This window comes from Xenopus laevis, chromosome 8S (assembly GCF_017654675.1).
Source record: "Xenopus laevis strain J_2021 chromosome 8S, Xenopus_laevis_v10.1, whole genome shotgun sequence".
In the NCBI taxonomy this organism is placed as follows: domain Eukaryota; kingdom Metazoa; phylum Chordata; class Amphibia; order Anura; family Pipidae; genus Xenopus; species Xenopus laevis.
The window spans coordinates 92511448-92530339 of NC_054386.1; the positions used below are offsets into that span (position 1 = coordinate 92511448).

The 18892-nt window shown below is 38.6% G+C and overlaps 1 protein-coding gene across 1 annotated transcript; it reads left to right on the forward strand.

Moving 5' to 3' along the window:
* Positions 1-685: 685 nt before the first annotated feature.
* Positions 686-17910, forward strand: thbs1.S (thrombospondin 1 S homeolog). The gene is made up of 22 exons (XM_041574407.1): positions 686-834; positions 2926-3013; positions 3380-3957; positions 4512-4587; positions 5595-5791; positions 5886-6011; positions 6450-6543; positions 7651-7824; positions 8182-8358; positions 8685-8858; positions 8954-9081; positions 9207-9359; positions 9492-9710; positions 10487-10594; positions 11111-11270; positions 11458-11576; positions 12846-13080; positions 13349-13576; positions 13726-13997; positions 14524-14621; positions 15181-15320; positions 16084-17910. Exons 2-22 carry the CDS (start codon positions 2947-2949, stop codon positions 16089-16091), a joined length of 3531 nt encoding a protein of 1176 aa, XP_041430341.1. The 5' UTR covers positions 686-834; positions 2926-2946; the 3' UTR covers positions 16092-17910.
* Positions 17911-18892: the final 982 nt, after the last annotated feature.

Below are 18892 nucleotides of genomic sequence, written 5' to 3' on the forward strand. Positions count from 1 at the left end.
TACACGAATTTCAGTGAGTCATGTGACAGAAATGACATCAGAACTCACCGTTTATAACTGATGACATCAGAACTCACCGTTTATAAGGATATAATTTACAGGATATTCATGGCTTTTGTGTATTATATATATATAGAGAGAGAGAGAGATTATAGATAGAGATTATATATAGAGAGAGATTATAGATAGAGATTATATATATAGAGAGAGAGAGCGATTATAGATAGAGATTAGAGAGAGAGAGAGAGATTATAGATAGAGATTATATATATTTAGAGAGAGAGAGAGATGATAAGGCGCTACAGCCAGATGCCCAGGGTTCAGCCTGGGCACTAAAAAGTACTAGTGGGTGTAAAAGACAACGAGAAAAATGATTATTAAAAGTGAGCAACTTCCTTGTACAAAAGCATGTGTGTGCTGTATGTATATATATATGGTTATACACTTGCATGCCTTTCCTGCTTATCCCTTGAATTGACAAAAAAATAGAAGAATTTGGCGCAGAGTCAGTTAGAAATTCCTGAGCGTGCGTCAGAGCGGCGAATCTTGTGCTGTGCAACAGTTGTGTCTGTCCCTCCTCATGTCGTGAGCTCATAGAATAAACAGTAGCTCGTTTCCTACCGCTCGGCCTGTGATTGGCTGGGGGAGGCTCTATGGGATGTACCATGCGCTTTATATGGAAGGGGAGAGCGCTGTCCAGGGATGAGAGCGCACAGTGAGCGGATTTGCGCACCTAAAGGCTCCTAATTCCATTCTCATTCACCGGGCGCCTCTACCTCCAGCCAGAAAGGACAGACAGACAGAGCTCACCAGTGGAGCAGACTAAGGACAAGAGTAAGAGGATTTGCTTTCTTCCCATTGCTGCTGCTCTTGTATGGACTAACTCCGCATCCAATGGGCAAATCCCATATGGGCTGCATCATCCAGCCAGTACCAGTGGATCATGTATTCCATTTCTATTTGCTGATCATTAGTGCATGTGATATTTCATGGGGCTTGAGTGATTCTCACTTAGTGCATGATGCATTTACCTGTAGGGCTGAAAACTGTTGGATTTAAACTTTTTCTGCAAGTTTTATTCTTATGGTGAGGTTATTATAGGATTCACCTTCCAGATTGCCTTAGTATACGACTGTAAGTAAGTCTTTTATGTCTTTTATTATAAAGGCACCCCCCTGGCACTTCGCTCTAAGGTTTGGAGGTGTCTGGCACTGCGTGTGTTAAACAGATTGACTTATGCTAGTCCCTGATAACAAGCAAGCTGTTTGGATTTGCTTTTTGTTTTTCCTTGCTGAAGGTCTGTTGCAAATATATATATAGGAATTCTCTTGGAATAGCCAAGCTTTCCCCTTCCACTGTCTGCGCAGGTTATACAGGTATAGGACCTTTTATCCAGAATGCTCGGGACCTGGGGATTTTCCGTAATTTAGATTGTCCTACCTTAAAGGGGTTGTTCACCTTCCAAACACTTTTTTTCATTTCAGTTGTTTTCAGATTGTTCCCCAGAAATAAAGACTTTTTTTTTTTCAATAACTTTCCATTATTTGTTTTTTACTGTTTTTCCAAAATCTAAGTTTAAAGTTGAATGTTCGTGTCTCTGGGGTTTGAGTCTGGCAGCTCAGTAATTCAGGCGCAGACTCTGAACGGTTACAATTTTGCAACATTTAGTTGATCCATTTCTCAGCAGCATCTCTGGAGTATTAGCAACTATTGTATCAGTTCTAACAGCTGCCTGTAATGAAATATAGAGATTCGGTTCAGCAGGGACAAAGATAAGAAATGTATCAACTAAAAGTATTAATTTAGAACAGTTTACAGGGTCGGCGACCCCCCCTTCCCAGAGCTGCTTTAAGGTGAAAAATGACACTTCAATATTAGAAAAACGGTCACACATAGATAATAGAAAGTATTTGGAAAAAGTCATTATTTCTGGTGATCTATTGGAAAACAACTATTGGTTTGAAGGTGAACAACCCCTTTAAGTCTACTAGAAACATTAAATAAACCCAATAGGCTGGTTTTGCTTCCAATAAGGATTAATTATATCTTAGTTTCGGATCATGTACAAGCGACTGTTTTATTATTACACAGAAAAAGAAAATAATTTTGAAAAATGTGGATTATTTGGATAAAATGGAGTCTATGGGAGACGGCCATTCCGTAATTCGGAGCTTTCTGGATAAGGGGTTTCCAGATAACAGATCCCATACTTGTACCCTGTGATGAGGTTGTCTTGCTGTTTAATTGCACATACAGTGAGATGTGGTTGAGTCAGACTGGATGCAATTGCTTGTCTGCCCCCCAGCTAAAGATCTCCCTTTTCTGTGCCATACCCTGTGGAATGTAAATGAATAGCAATTACAAACCACACCAAGAGCTTTATTAAATGTGTCATAAAGGAATGCTCCCTGTGCTTATTAATGTTACTGGGCCAATGTAACTCCCTGTCTTTCCTTGAACATGATGAAAAGCTAAAGGTGTACATGCAATTATAGACAATAAGAGTTGGTGTGTCTGTATAATTAAGGGTGGAATTCGAGATTGGGGGCCCCCTGGCAATGCTAGAAGGCTGGGATCCAACTTATAACTTTGACCTGTTATTGAACTATAACTCCCAGCATTCGCCAACAGACTGGAATGCAACAAGTTGTAGATCAGCAACTGGGTATAATTAGTAATGTGTACTTACAGACAGCTCTATCATTGTTGCTTTACATAGACATGTACTGCTCACTATTGTACTGAAAAATTAAAATGCTATCATTTGTGGCCATGGATATGCAGTATGTGGAGCCCTAGCTACTGCTGAACTGCACCGCTCTGCTGTTTTGTCTGTTGGAAATGTTGAAAGCACTGTTCAATAGATACCTGGTTCGATAGCAGTGGATATATATTTATCAGTGTCTCCCCTTAAACCTTTTTCAGAAGTAACTGCAGTTCTCCATCATGGGGATGATGAAGGGAATTTTCCTACTGTTGATGTTGGTCATGCCTCAGACACATCAAGCAGCAGGTAAGAAAGGAACGAATTGATACAACTAACTCTTCTTCAAGTAATAATAACTGTCCTTCAGTAGGTTTGTGTACTGAAGGAGCAACACAGAGTAAATGTATTGAAGGTGCTTTGTATTTAGAGGTGGGAATAAATATTTGTGCCAAGCCTGTGGGTCCAAAATATCCAAAGAGCACTTAAACATCCATATGTGTTTTAATTTGCCATATTAAAACACATATATTGGGTAAACCAGAGTTCATGTCATTATTATTGAATCTCCTGGTTCTACAGAACTAGATTGTTACATAAAGTCTTAAAAAACTTGCTCTACATGGAGGTAAATTTGTATCAAACTCAGACATTCTTCGTATATTTCTATTTCAGAATCTGGGAATGATGATAACAGTGTATTTGATCTGTTTGAGTTAACGGGATACAACCGCAAGGCTGGTTCTCGTAAGCCTCAAGGACTTCATTTAGTAAAAGGACCTGACCCTTCAAGCCCAGCTTACAGAATTGAAGACGCTGACTTGATCCCTCCACTGCCAGAAGATAAATTCCAAGACTTGCTAGATGCAATACGTGCCGATAGGGGGTTCATTCTGTTGGCTACTCTGCGTCAAGCAAAGAAGAGTCGAGGGGCACTTCTGTCTGTGGAGAGAAAAGACGGTGGTGGACACATCTTCAGTCTTATCTCCAATGGTCGGGCTAGAACCCTAGATTTAAGTTTAAGCGGAGAAAGGAAGCAGCAGGTGGTGTCTGTAGAAGATGCTGTCTTGGCTACTGGCAACTGGACGAACATCACTCTCTTTGTGCAAGAAGACCGCGCACAACTCTATGTAGGATGCAACAAAATGGAAAACGCTGAGCTAGATGTGCCAATACAAAAAATTTTCACTGAGAATCTGGCAAGCACAGCTCATCTTCGAGTAGCAAAGGGAGGAGTAAAGGACAACTTTCAGGTGAGTAGGGCCAAGTAAACTTTGTGTATTAGACTCAAAAAAATGCAGCTTCTTTTAGGTGGAGATACAATGGAGATGTCATGAATTGGTCATTGACTGAGCAGGCATGATTGATTACTCTTGTGACATCTGAAGGGTATTATGATTGAAATGCAGTGTCAGACTGGCCCACCAGGAAATCAGGAAAACTCCCGGTGGGCCCAGGTATCAGTGGGCCTCTTGCTTTTAACCATTGGCCTATTTTATGGTCATTCCTTCATTTCTTTATGAGAACAGAGAGGTTTAATAATGGAAGAATAGAGTATAGTATGTAGAGAAAAGAGACTAGGAGAATAAAGAGGTTGAGTGAGGTTCCAATAGAATATGGGCCCTCAGCCTAAGGTTTTCTGGTGGGCCTCTGGCATCCCAGTCTGACACTGTTGAAATGCATGGTAGAATGTGAACTAATCCATCACCATTCATAAGAATCAGTTACTTTTCTTTGAATAGAGTGGCTCTTAAACAAACTAACCCAATTAGCAAATGGGATCTAAATGGTTTCTTTCTCTTGCCAGGGAGTCCTTCAGAACGTGCGCTTTGTGTTTGGAACCACTTTGGAAGCTATTCTGAGAAACAAAGGCTGTTTAAGCAGTAAGTTGGAACTAATTCCCTTTAGTTTGTAGGGCTTTCAGCAGATATATGCAAACCTAACCTACAGAAAACTGTCTATTAGGGAACCTGATAATAGTCTTTCTTAATGTTTTATGACTGTACTCGCTCAATCTAACAATTTTCTTTATTGGAACCAATTAACACCTGCTATCATTTAAGCAGCCACAGCTATAGTTCAATTGATTTTACCAGGAGATCAAGGGATAGGTTGAGGACCACTCTGATAAAAATCCACAACATTAAACATTTTTAGCTGTAGCATCCCAGCTTCTTTACAATCTGTAATAATGCGTCGTAACAAGGTACATGTATGGGATCTGTTATCTGGAAACCCATTATCCCGTTATAGAAAGATTCCATTATAATCAAATAATCATAAACATTTTACAAATGATTTACTTTTTCTCTGTAATAATAAAACAGTAGTAGTAAAACTGGTTTTGCGGATAACGGATCTTTCTGTAATTTGGATTTTCATACCTTAAGTCTACTATAAAATAATTTAAACATTAAATAAACACAATAGGCTGGTTTTGCCTCCAATAAGTATTAATTATATCTTAGTTTGGATCAGGTACAAGGTACTGTTTTATTATTACAGAGAAAAAAGATTATATGGATAAAATGGAGTCTGTAGGAGATGGCTTTCCGTAATTTGGAGCTTTCTGGATAACAGATCCCATACCTGTACTTGACCCTAACTAAAAAATAATTAATCCTTATTGGAAACAGAACCAGTTTATATGGTTTATTTAATGTTTACATGATTTTCTAGTAGACTTAAGGTATGAAGATCCAAATCATGGAAAGATCCGGACCCAAGCATTCTGGATAAAAGGTCCAATAGTACCAGATATAGACAAATAATGAGTAATGAATGGCTAATGCACATTAATACAGCGAGGTACTAACACTAGATCAGGACATTTTCATTAAACGCGTTCATTTTAAACGAGAGATTAAAATAATTGTTCATATCGTTCCAGTGACAAACTCAGTCATCACTTTAGACAATCCAGTGAATGGCTCAAGCCCAGCCATCCGAACGAATTACATTGGCCACAAAACAAAGGATCTGCAAGCTGTGTGTGGCTTTTCCTGCGATGATCTGTCCAAGCTGTTTGCAGAAATGAAAGGCTTACGGACGCTGGTCACAACTCTCAAAGACCAAGTCACCAAAGAGGTAAATAAACTTTCCCATGAAAACTGTTCTGCAAACAAACTGGAGAGCCAGATGAACATTCCGCCAATTTCTTCTTTTATTTTTTTCCCTTTAGACGGAGAAAAATGAACTTATTGCTCAGATAGTAACAAGGACGCCAGGTGTTTGTCTCCACAATGGAGTCTTGCACAAGAACAGAGATGAGTGGACCGTTGACAGCTGCACTGAATGCACATGTCAGGTAATATTCCCCTAATAACACCCTTAATGCTTCTTTTCAGTTGGCGGATAAATTGGAAAAGATAGTAGTTCGTTTCTTCATCTCCAGAGGGATCCAAAACGAAGATACTGATTGTTTGTGTCAGAATGACCACATAACCATTCTAGCAGACTAATAAATCATCTCCAGGCTGCTACATTGTTCTTAAATCAGCTACCATTTGAAAAGGCCCAAGTAATAATTCTTTCCATCTCGAAATTATTATGAAAGGAATAACTGGGCTGATCTTGCTCCAACTTGTGCTCTCCGCTGAATGGGGCAAAATACACATTCATTGAAAATTTTCCATACATAAGGAAGACATTGTTACCATCCGTGATGAAAATTGAAAACAAAATGAAATGTATCCTAATAAAAGCTGTTTTTTTATCAGTGGTAACATTTCAATTTCTCTTATAGAACTCAGCTACTATATGCCGAAAGGTATCTTGCCCTCTGATGCCCTGCACCAATGCCACTATTCCAGATGGAGAATGCTGTCCCAGATGTTGGCGTAAGTAAATGGTTAAATAACTTTTCTACAATGTTCTTTTACTGTAAGTCACTCAGAACTTTACAATATACTTAAACTACCCCATCAACTACGTTCTCATAAATAATCATTACCGTTGGTTGGAATGTTTATATTTTGGTGCATCTGACTCATGTAAAGTTCTAGGTTCCACGGTAACTCCAGCCTCAACCCCCTTATTCCAATTAATTGTACACACCCTTCTATTAGTATTTATTTGCTGTGTTTTTTGTGGGAGGGGGATGAAGTTAAAAGTGTGTATCTGCAGCCTTAGGAAAAACATCTCATTCTCAAATGGTGTAATGACAAATATGCAGATATTAAACTTGCTGGACAAGTTCATTCAAGAAGAAGATCATAAAAAGTAGGACAGCTGCAAGTCAAAAAAAACCTGCTCAGTCCTGCATTTTTCATGTTTTTAGGTACATGGCATGTTTGGAACTCTTAGTAGATCTTCCTCTTCTAGAGCCACAATGCCTGGTGCTATGAGATGTAAATTGGAAACAGATATTGTTTGGTTGCCTTATCTACTGTTCGTCAACATTTTACTAATTTGAGATGATATCAGATAAATGTAATTGCTGTGTAAACTGCAATCGGCTTGACATTCTATTGGTTTAGAGCAGTGATCCTCAAACTGTAGCTTGTGAGCAGTATGTTGCTCTCCAACCCCTTTGATGTTGCTTCCAGTGGCCTCAAAGCAGGAGTTTATTTTTGAATTCCAGGCTTGGAGGCAAGTTTTGGTATAAAAACCAGGTGCACTGCCAAACTGAGCCTCAATGTAGGTTTACAATCCACATAGGGGTTACCAAATGGCCGATCACAGCACTTATTTGACACCCCAAGAACATTTTTCATGCTAGTGTTGCTCCCAAACTCCTTTTATTTCTGAATGCTGCCCACGAGTTCAAAAGTGGGGATCCCTGGTTTAGAGGAACCCTATGTACTAAATGGATTGTTCTACTTAAGGCTGCTAGAACTCCTTTGCCTTCTTAAAATATTTTGTCTTTTGACATTTGAATTTATTTAGTTAGGGTTTTATGAACATACATACTGATTAACAAATCCTATTGTTTGTGTTATTTCCAGCAAGCGACTCAGCGGATGATGATTGGTCTCCATGGTCAGACTGGACACCTTGCTCTGTGACATGTGGTCATGGCATCCAGCAGAGAGGCCGTTCCTGTGACAGCTTAAATAACCCCTGTGAAGGCTCCTCTGTACAGACACGTTCTTGCCAAATCCAGGATTGTGACAAGAGATGTGAGTATAGGCACTTAATCCTAGATTTATAACAATAAAGCTGTTGATAGGATGTTAGGATGAAGCAACTCACTTATGCCATAATGTAACTTATAGTATATTCTTTATGGCTAATATATTATCTCCTTGGTAACGTGGTCAGACCTATTCTTTAACTCAAGACCCTATGAATAAATTATTGTGTAGGGCTGTGTGGAACAACGCATTATACATTATTTATAATTTAAAGGAGAGACCTGTCAAGTGACTCCTAAATAACACAACAGTGTCCTCACGTACATCAGACCGAGATTTAATCTTCCTCCTATGTACATCAGTTACTAGATGAAAGCTCATGTTTCTCTTGTTTATGTTTAGTTAAGCAAGACGGTGGTTGGAGCCATTGGTCACCATGGTCATCGTGCTCAGTTACATGCGGAAGTGGTCAAATCACCAGAATCCGTCTCTGCAACTCTCCTGTTCCACAGCTGAATGGGAAGCAATGCGAAGGCGAAGGAAGGGAGAACAAACCATGTCAGAAAGACCCATGCCCAAGTAATTTGTTTTCTTTGTTTTATTATAAGTATTGAGAGTTCTCTATGAGAAGGAATGATCTCAGCAGAGTAATTACTCCACCAACTCATGTCCTATCAGATACTTATAGGGGGCAAACAAAGATTTATTATGTCGGATCCTTAGCCGATGAGGAATCTTTATGAGGAAATTTTGCTGAAGGTCACTGAGGGACACAAAGCACGTTTCCCATAAAACTTTCTTTGTTTAAAGCATGAATGCATGATTATTTCATCATTCAATCTGGCAACTGCTTACAAAGTCAAGAATAAAAGTTAATTAATGCACGTGCCTCCTTTTTTTTCCAGTTAACGGTCAGTGGGGTCCTTGGTCACTGTGGGACACATGCACAGTTACTTGCGGTGGTGGAATGCAGAAGCGAGAACGTCTGTGCAATAACCCCAAACCTCAGTATGAGGGTAAAGATTGTATTGGTGAGCCTACTGACTCTCAGATCTGCAACAAGCAGGACTGTCCCATAGGTGAGTTCATGTCAAACCCTAGTTTTGTTTTATAGGTTTCTGTTTGATTAGCCATTGGCACCCAACTTACATTTAGACTTTTTATATCCTTCTAGATGGGTGTCTCTCTAACCCTTGCTTTGCTGGAGTCAAATGCACCAGCTTCATCGATGGATCTTGGAAATGTGGTTCCTGCCCACCAGGGTACAGAGGAAATGGAATCACATGCAAAGATATTGATGAGGTAACAGTCATTTGCTTTCTATTTTGTTAGGTCTTGTTGTGTACATACCTTCTGAAGAAGGTCACTGAACAGTTTTTTATATATTGGTACAGTGGGGGATCAAGAATATTGTTTTGTCTCCTTAGTGCAAAGAGGTGCCTGATGCCTGCTTTACTCTAAATGGAGTTCATAGATGTGAGAACACAGAGCCAGGATATAATTGTCTTCCATGCCCTCCACGTTTCACAGGAACTCAGCCATTTGGTAAAGGCATTGAGGAAGCTAAAGCCAATAAGCAGGTGAGCCTTTATGACTATTGCTTTGCAGATACTAGCATCCACTGACTTGCTATTAGCAATAGAAAATAGCCAAATATCTACATGCTAATTGCTAAGTATACAAGAATTCCTAATGTTCTTGTGTGTTTTTAGGTTTGCAAGCCTCGCAACCCATGCGCAGATGGTACCCACGACTGTCACAAGAACGCCAGATGTATCTACCTAGGCCACTACAGCGACCCCATGTTCCGCTGCGAGTGCAGACCTGGTTACGCCGGAAATGGCATCATTTGCGGTGAAGACACCGATTTAGATGGATGGCCAAACGAGAACCTCACGTGTGTTGATAATGCTACTTATCACTGCTTGAAAGTAAGTCACTAAAAAAATGAAAACCATTTATCATATGTGTCTTGTCTTTTAGAGTTTGTAAAGCAGTAGATATATTTATAGGATAAAAACTGTTTTCTACCAATAGTTCATTTGGATGAACTCAAAAATTCATAAAACATGTTGTAAAAAGACTAACATTGTGCTCACAACTAAATGACATGGGAAGAAGTGATATGTACATGTCAAAGGAAAGGTCAAAACTAAGTAAGTTTTATCAGAAAGGTCTATATAAATACACCAGTAAACCATCAAAGAGTCCTCTGTCAAAACACAGCATTTCTTTCCTTCTATTGTTTACACATGGGCTTCTGTATCAGACTTCCTGTTTTCAGCTTACAACTCCAGGGCTTGGGTTTGAGCATGCTCAGTTTGCTCCTCTCTCCCCCTCCCCTCCCTGTTGTAATCTGAGCCCAGAGCTATGAGCAAGCAGGGAGAGACTCAAGCAGGAAACTAATATGGCAGCTGCTATCCTGCTAACAAACAGAGAGAGTTTCTAGAGCTGTTTACTCGGGTATGGTAAAGCATTCTACAGAATAATTATAGCATTCTAGCTTGCACTATTGTGGTTAATCTATTGTCAATTAACTGTCTCTGTAACTTTCCTTCTCCTTTAAACAGCTTCTCTCAGCCATAATGACAGGGGGAAAACTCAAAAAGACAGATGTGCTTAGCTCTTATTATTATGAATTCAGTCTGGAAGCTCTTAACCAGAAGCTCTAATATAAACCATTTTTGTTTCATTTTCTTTTTTTCAGGATAACTGCCCCAACCTCCCCAATTCAGGCCAGGAAGACTACGATAAGGATGGAATGGGAGATGCCTGCGATAAAGACGATGACAATGATGGAATCCTAGATGACAGGGTAAGAATACAAAGTCTAGATTCATGTTTTCACCAGCCAAGGATTTCTCTGCTTCTGGCAAAGCCCAGCAGCGCAGCAGGAAAGTAAACACTACTGCTCTTCCTCGCAGAAAGTATCAGGTCATTGTGAAATTTGACTAGCAAATTGTGAAATCTCTTGGCCGGGTTTAAACTAGAAAGTGTTTTGGTAAAGCAGGACTTTGAATGCGAAATTGACCTCTGCCTTCCAACCCGCAGAGAGTTGCCAGCAGGAGATCACAAGCTGCAGCGAGCATTTGTGAACTTCCTCTAGCTCCACGCTCCGATTCTAGCATCTAACTGAAATTTTTAGGCTGTCCCTACTTACCCAGTGAAACCTTAAAGCTAAAATACTACCAACACTTAGGCAATTAAAAACCTTTTATTTAGTGAATGTGCAGTTAGATAGATACATTTAGAAATACTAAACTAAGAGATCTTATATACCACCGTGCAGGCCTGAACCTGTTACTGAACTACGCATTACTTTGTTTTGCAGGACAACTGTCAGTTTGTGTACAACCCTGCACAATATGACTATGATCGAGATGATGTAGGAGACCGTTGTGATAACTGTCCCTACAACCACAACCCAGACCAGGCTGACACAGATCGCAATGGAGAAGGAGATGCCTGTTCTGTGGACATTGATGGAGATGGTAGGTTTCCATTTAGCCCTAGAGATCAGTATTGACTGATAAGAATACTAACCCAAAAGAAAAGCATTAAAAAGCTCCAATATTCCATACGTTATAAAGTAACTAACTTTTACCATCTGCCTGTATGTTCATCTTTACAATGTGCCTCATCTCATGAATATGTCTTCCTCAATCCTTTTCTATTCAGGAATTCTGAACGAGAGAGATAACTGCGCCTATGTGTACAATGTAGACCAGAAAGACACAGATAAGGACGGCGTTGGAGACCAATGTGATAACTGCCCACTGGAACACAATCCGGAACAGGTTAGGGCACCATTCCTTGTTCCTAGCTATGCATGTAATCTAAAGCTTAAGATATTATCCAAGAAACTCAGGCGCTGCGCCAGTTTCCTGAAACCTCTGCATGGGCAACTCTAATACAAACGGATCAGTCACTTATTAGATCTCTTGTTGGAGTTTATAGAATACTTGGCCTCCTGCTAAGATTTTAAAATGTTTCATTGGGATAAAGATTCCATTCTGATAAACAACAATGTGGAATATTTTTGTTTTCTAAATATACATTTGTATTTTATTCATTTTGATAGAATTGATACCCTATGCTAATTGATAGGACTTAACCTATGATGGGAACAATTAAACAATGGCACGCTTGTTGCTGTAACACTATCATTTCCATCATTGCCTTCATCCCATCATTATTATATTCCGGCAATGTTCCTACTTTTTTAAGGAGGGCAGTTCTTGAAAATCATCCAGAGGCATTCGGTTTCTTTTGCACAGTTCTGTTAAGGGTATTCTATTTCACAGACAGGCCGATACGTAACTAACACCTCATTCATGCCATCAAGGATTAGCTACTTAGTCCTACTTTACTGCTCTGGTTTTAAGTTGAACATTTGTAGACATTCCTTGGCACATATCAGGTTTCTGCTCTCACTCAGTGTGGGTTTAATGATTAGCCACAATGTCAAAATCATTAAATGGATTAACCCCATCCAGCAATGCAATAAAAACGAAACAGGAATTATATCAGCTCTAGGGCAGAGACACACGCTGCTATTTTGGGAGATTAGTCGCCCAGCGACTAATCACTTCTTCTTGGGCGACTAATCTCCCTGAACTGCCTTCTCAACTCGTGAGGCGACTTCAGAAAACGAAGTGCTCCTAGTGCCATCCCATCGGCGAATTATATTCTAGCCGACAGGAAGGCAGTTTGGGGAGATTAGTCGCCGCAGAAGAAACGATTTGTCTCTGGGCGACTAATCTCCCGAAATAGCAGTGTGTGTCTTTGCCCTTAAGGCACACAAAGGAGAATGTCCTTGGCCGTCATCTAGTTTCCTTGATGGTTACATAAAGAAGCATTGATACCAAACTTGTGTTTCTGTTGCTTTAAATGAAGGCAAGTTATAAAGCATTTCCATGGACCATGCTCATAATGCTTCTTTACAGAACTATTGATGCCATAGTTATGTTATTGTGCAGTGAGAGGAGATATGTAGGAAATGGTTCTGTATGTTCTTCATGTTTATAGCAAGCCAATGGCTAATACTCTCCCCTTTCTCTTTCTAGACTGACTCTGATTCTGATCTCATTGGAGACAAGTGTGACAACAACCAGGATATAGATGAGGATGGGCATCAGAATAACCTAGATAACTGCCCCTATATCCCCAATGCAAACCAGGCTGATCACGATAAGGATGGCAAGGGTGATGCATGTGACCATGATGATGACAATGATGGTGTTCCTGATGATAAAGATAACTGCCGATTGGTCCCTAACCCAGACCAGACAGATACTAATGGTAAGACTATTTTACTTACTATGTGGATTAACTACCATGAGTAAAAAATGCTACCGGGAATTCAAAACATCTTCACTACTGGGTTTGTTTGGGGGTTTTGTTTTGAAAGTCATCATGGACAGTTAGTCGGTTACATCATGGACAACTCCTTATTTAACACCATATAAGTCATTCCTTAGTTACATCACAGAGTCATAATTTTTCTACTTTCGCTTGAGCTGTTGAATATTCTTGCAAATGCCTAAATTTTCTTTGGTTTTGTTCTTAGGTGATGGCCGTGGAGATGCTTGCCAGTATGACTTTGATGATGACAGCATTCCCGATGCAGAAGATGTTTGCCCAGAGAATGTGGAAATCAGCACTACGGACTTCCGTAAATTCCAAATGGTGCCTTTGGATCCTAAAGGGACATCACAGATTGATCCTAACTGGGTGGTGAGACATCAAGGCAAAGAATTGGTGCAGACTGTTAACTGCGATCCTGGAATAGCAGTTGGTAAGTAGAAAACCAAACTGCAATAAGGCTTTTGTAGTATTTAGAGCTAACAGCACAGTGAGACATTATACCGTGTGACTGTGTAAGAAAGCTTTGTAGGATGTGCAATATGGATCGGTTTTTAATGATGTTTCTTTCTTTATGTTAAGGTTTTGACGAGTTCGGCGCTGTTGACTTCAGTGGCACATTTTTCATCAACACCGAGAGAGATGATGATTATGCTGGCTTTGTGTTTGGATACCAGTCCAGCAGCAGGTTTTACGTGGTTATGTGGAAGCAAATCACACAGACATACTGGGACACAACCCCTACGGTAGCTCAGGGCTACTCTGGCCTCTCAATCAAGGTTGTGAACTCTACCTCTGGACCAGGGGAGCACCTACGAAATGCACTGTGGCACACAGGAAACACTCCCGGGCAGGTAAATTGCTTCTAAACTTTTACTCCGGTCATATTAGATAATAATAAATATTGATTTGGTTATGGGCTGTAGTCTAGTTAAGTGAAATCTAGGATGTTCTTTGTCAAAGGTAGTAAGTAAAACAACCCCAGTTCTGCTGTAATTGCACAATTGCACAGACTATAAACGGAGAGATAAGGTTATTGCCAAATGACAGATGGTTCATTAAACAGCTCTATACTGTAGAAGCCTCCATACATGAGCTGATAAAAGCTGCCGACAGACTGAGTTGGCAGCTTATTGACCCATGTGTGGGGCCATCCAAGGGCGTCCCCTATCTGTATCTTGCCGAAAGTTGGCGAGATGGCGATCGGGTATGGGTAAAAAAAAGATCAGCCTGATATCGCCCACTTTAATGTGGGCATATCGGGGAGAGATCTGCTCATTTGGCCACATCATCAAATGAGCGGTTCTCCCTGTGTATGGCCACCTTAATAGTACTGTTCTGTCTTATTTCTTTGGTATAAATCTGTTTTCCTTCTTTTAGGTTCGCACCTTATGGCATGATCCTCACCAGAAAGGCTGGAAAGATTTCACAGCTTACAGATGGCACCTGACACACAGACCAAAGACTGGTTTCATTAGGTGAGATGATCTTTTTTATCATTGTTGTGAGATGAGAGCCTGATGGAGAAGTAGAGCTATCTAATAGATGGCCTTTTGGATATTGTTGACAGAAGGAGGCTGTTGGAGGGTTAGGAACATAATGGCAAAAACATAATAGATTATCCCATTCTAAAATAAAGCAACACATCAATAGTCATGTTGGGTAGTTACTGTCCAGACTTAAAGGTTCATCTCTCCGCTATCTGCATGGGTGCAATCCACATTTTCTATGTGAGGGCACCATACATTCCATGCAAGGCTTTATTGCAAGGGATAATTGCAGCAAAGAAACAAATTTCTGTCCAGGAAAGTCTTTTTATGCCCCTTAAGATGCTGTTATTTATTCTCCTACCATGGCTGAAATTTAGGTGGTAGTATACATAAATAAAGGCATACTGCTGCAAACACCAAAAATTTAAGCTAAATCGCTGAATCAATGAGAATCTTAATCACAAAGACCTGCATCACCCAGTGGCATAGTTGATAATTTGACTTTAAACATCAGATTTTTAAACATCTTTTTTTATTCTTATTACAGAGTTGTCATGTATGAAGGCAAGAGAGTTATGGCCGACTCAGGACCAATTTATGATAAAACATATGCTGGAGGAAGATTAGGATTGTTCGTCTTCTCACAAGAGATGGTCTTCTTTTCTGATCTCAAATACGAGTGCAGAGGTGAGTGGGTTCAAAGAAAGACCTTGTGATACTACAAGTATGGGATCCTCTTTCCGGAAATCCGTTATCCAGAAAGTACGAAATACCCATCTCCCAAAGACTGCATTTTATCAAAATAATCCAGAATTTTAAAAATGATTTCCCTTTTCTCTGTAATAATAAAACAGTATCTTGTACTTGATCCCAACTAAGATATAATTAATCCTTATTGGAAGCAAAACCAGGTTATTGGGTTTATTTAATGTTTACATGATTTTCTAGTAGACTTAAGGTATGAAGATCCAAATTACAGATTCGTTATCCGGAAAACCCAAGGTCCCAAGCACTCTGGATAACAGGTCCCATACCTGTACTACCATAGTCTTTATTCTTACCAGTCAAAAAACTTGCATCGGGGTGTGTTATTGCTTACCACTGGTCAAATCCTTTTAAATGGCAGAATTGTTGCTTGTGTTTTCCAAAAAGTATAACTAAGGCAAGCCAAAGAATTCACAATGAAGCAACTTTGCCTGTATTACTTCATTATATATATATATTTATATATTCCTAAATTTTTCCCTATTGTGTGCCAATTCAAATATATAATAGTATTTTTAGGTCCAAGGCTGTATCATGAATGATTATGTAACAAAAATCATTAGCAAATTTCCCAAAATCAGAAGTTGGAAAGCTTCCATTTAATGTTTAAAAAGCACCCAACTGCTGCGTCTAAAAAAAGATTATGGGGCAGATTTTTAACTTGCATTGTTTCTATTTCTTCCAGACTCATAATTCAGAATTTCTTCATTCCATGAATGTTAAGAGGATATCACGCACCTTCAGATATGTACCATCCTTCGGACCATTTCTTCAATTTTTTTTAAAAAACTTTTTTTCTAAATTTTTGGAACAAATGATCTATTCCAAAAACGTGTAATTAAAGACAGACTTTTAAGTAAAAAGAGGAATATTTTCTCAATGGGAAACCTTTGGCAAGAAAAGATCTGCCACGATGTAGACTTTTTTTGTCTCCAGAACTTTCATGGAAGATTTGCAGGAAGGAGAATAGAATGGTTTAGGAAAGTAACTTTCTGGAACCCTTAGATATCAGAAGCACAAGACATTGATGCTTCTCCTATAGAACTGAAAGCTTAATATTTTATCGATATAGCTATTTTTATTGCTAATGACGAGACATGCAATATTAAGAAACAACATTAACATCTTTCTGCTGTTGGAGTGGACCTGGAATCTCCAGAGTACTATGAATGTGTAGTCTGTAGATGTAACTCGCTTAGGACGGATGTCTGTATCCCTAATGTGGATAAACGATGTGTTTTGGGTTATAGATATAACTGTCTAGAAACGAGAATTGAATGTAGCATGTGTGTGTGTTTGTGTGCATGGGAGAGAGAAAATAGTCCAGATAGCCAGAATATTTGACTGTGTATGTTCAGATAAAAGATGCACTTGTTCCCTGCTTAATAAAAAAAACTCGTTCTGTATTTTGGAAACTAGTAGATACAATGCAGTTATTAGCACTTGCCTGGGCATGTTGTTAACAGGACCTTGTGCTGTTTAGAGTTAGAAAGGCACAAAAACAGGAAAAGGAATAGTTGCAGGTCAGGTGACAATAATAAAGTTGCAGGAAACACTTCCTTAAAAAAAGAAAAACAGATAAAAGGTATATGTATTTATATTTGTCTATATATGAGACGCAGGAATATTGGGTCATTCCGCTGTGTGGTTTGGAAACAGACGTTTATGGTTCAGGGCAGCTGGGCCAGGGATATATTTTAACTGAAGGCGAGACAGCCAAGCTGTGTTGATCTTTCTAAAGAACCAGAGGGAGAGCAAGGAAAGAAGGGTGGATAGCAGAGTTCTTGCAGCCTGGCTGTACTTACAATTTAAATGGGAACCATATGTCCTCCAATAGCCGCACAAGACCCTAATTACATTTACGGCAGGTAGCAGCTTCTTTCTGCAATTAGCAACCAGCAACCTTAAAACCTTCGCATACAAATATTACCTCATTGTGTGACTGAGAAACAATAAGAATTAAGTCTTTGATTTCAAGAGGAAAAAAAACCACAAAAATTGGACAGATATTTAAAAAAAAAAAAAAAATCTACTGTAGTGTTAATCCGCGCTGTAAATAGTTACATTGTCTATCCCCAGGAAAAGTATTTTAAACTTTTTTTTTATGTAATAAAGATATCGTGATATTTTTTTTCTATATTTGTATTATTAATTTTGTCGCTTCCGTTTGTATAAATGTTTTTTGTTTTTTTTATTTTGTATTGCTGTTTAGTGTCGTCCATATTTTGTAGATATGCTATTTAAATAATTTATCAGGAACAGCTTCCTGTTGTGCTCTTGCTCCTGTCTGTATCAAATGTTTTGCACTTGAAAAAGCTTTGCAAATATCTGCCCCAGATTTTTTTTTATATCCGTGTATACGTTTATTTTTTTTCATATTTTTTTTTTTTTTTTTACAGAGAAAGCTTTTTAAAATACATTTTTTTTGTAAACATTTCAACCTTTCTATGAAAAATAATTGTACAGGAAAATGTTTTTACATGTTAAATATAATAAACTATTAAAAACATAATATTTTAGGCTTCGGTTGTTTAATTTGGCAATAGAAAAGCTGTAGCCCAGGGGGTGATGGGAGTTGTAGTTTTAACAACAGTAGAAGATGAAAGCTCCAAGTTCCAATGGTGTTTTGGGTATGCTACACCTATAACAACCAATCATCAAGTAACAGTTACAGGTCACCTGTTTTAAACCAAACATTTTATTTGTTGCTATTGATTAGTGCATAGGGGCAAACTTTGTGTATTTTACTACATAAAATTATTTTGCCCATTGTTTAGAAATGAGAACTATTATGTTATACACTATTTCAGGCTATCCCTTAGTGCATCTTAGTAGACTTAAAATATATACAGGGACAATTATTTTCCTATTTATACACTGCTTTTTCAATGTAGATGGTAGAAACGGAGCTGCCATAGGACTTGTAATGGTTGAGGTATTTTCCAAATACATTTGTACTACAGCACCATCTAGTGACCATAAAGTGACAGTGTTCCACACCTATGAGGGACATGTATTTAGATAGATGATAATGATGATGATGAAGATAGATAGATAGATGATAGATAGATAGATAGATAGATAACAGATAGATGATAGATCGTTGATAGATAGATGATAGATCGATGATAGATAGATGATAGATAGATAGATAAAAGATAGATAGATGACAGATAGATGATAGATAGATAGATAGATAGATAGATAGATAGATAATAGATAGATAGATAGATAGATAGATAGATAGATGATAGATAGATAGATAACAGATAGATGATAGATCGATGATAGATAGATAGATAGATAGATAGATAGATAGATAGATGATAGATAGATAGATAACAGATAGATGATAGATCGATGATAGATAGATGATAGATATATACCATAGATAGAAACATAGATAGATCGATAGATAGATAGATAGATAAATGATAGATAGATGATAGATAGATGATAGATAGATAGATAATAGATAGATAGATGACAGATCG

Coding starts and splice junctions, on each gene's coding strand:
- thbs1.S (XM_041574407.1), top strand. CDS start 2,947: ATGGGGATGATGAAGGGAATTTTCCTACTGTTGATGTTGGTCATGCCT. Junction 3,958..4,511: donor GAGTAAAGGACAACTTTCAG/GTGAGTAGGGCC, acceptor TTCTCTTGCCAG/GGAGTCCTTCAGAACGTGCG. Junction 13,998..14,523: donor CAGGAAACACTCCCGGGCAG/GTAAATTGCTTC, acceptor TCCTTCTTTTAG/GTTCGCACCTTATGGCATGA.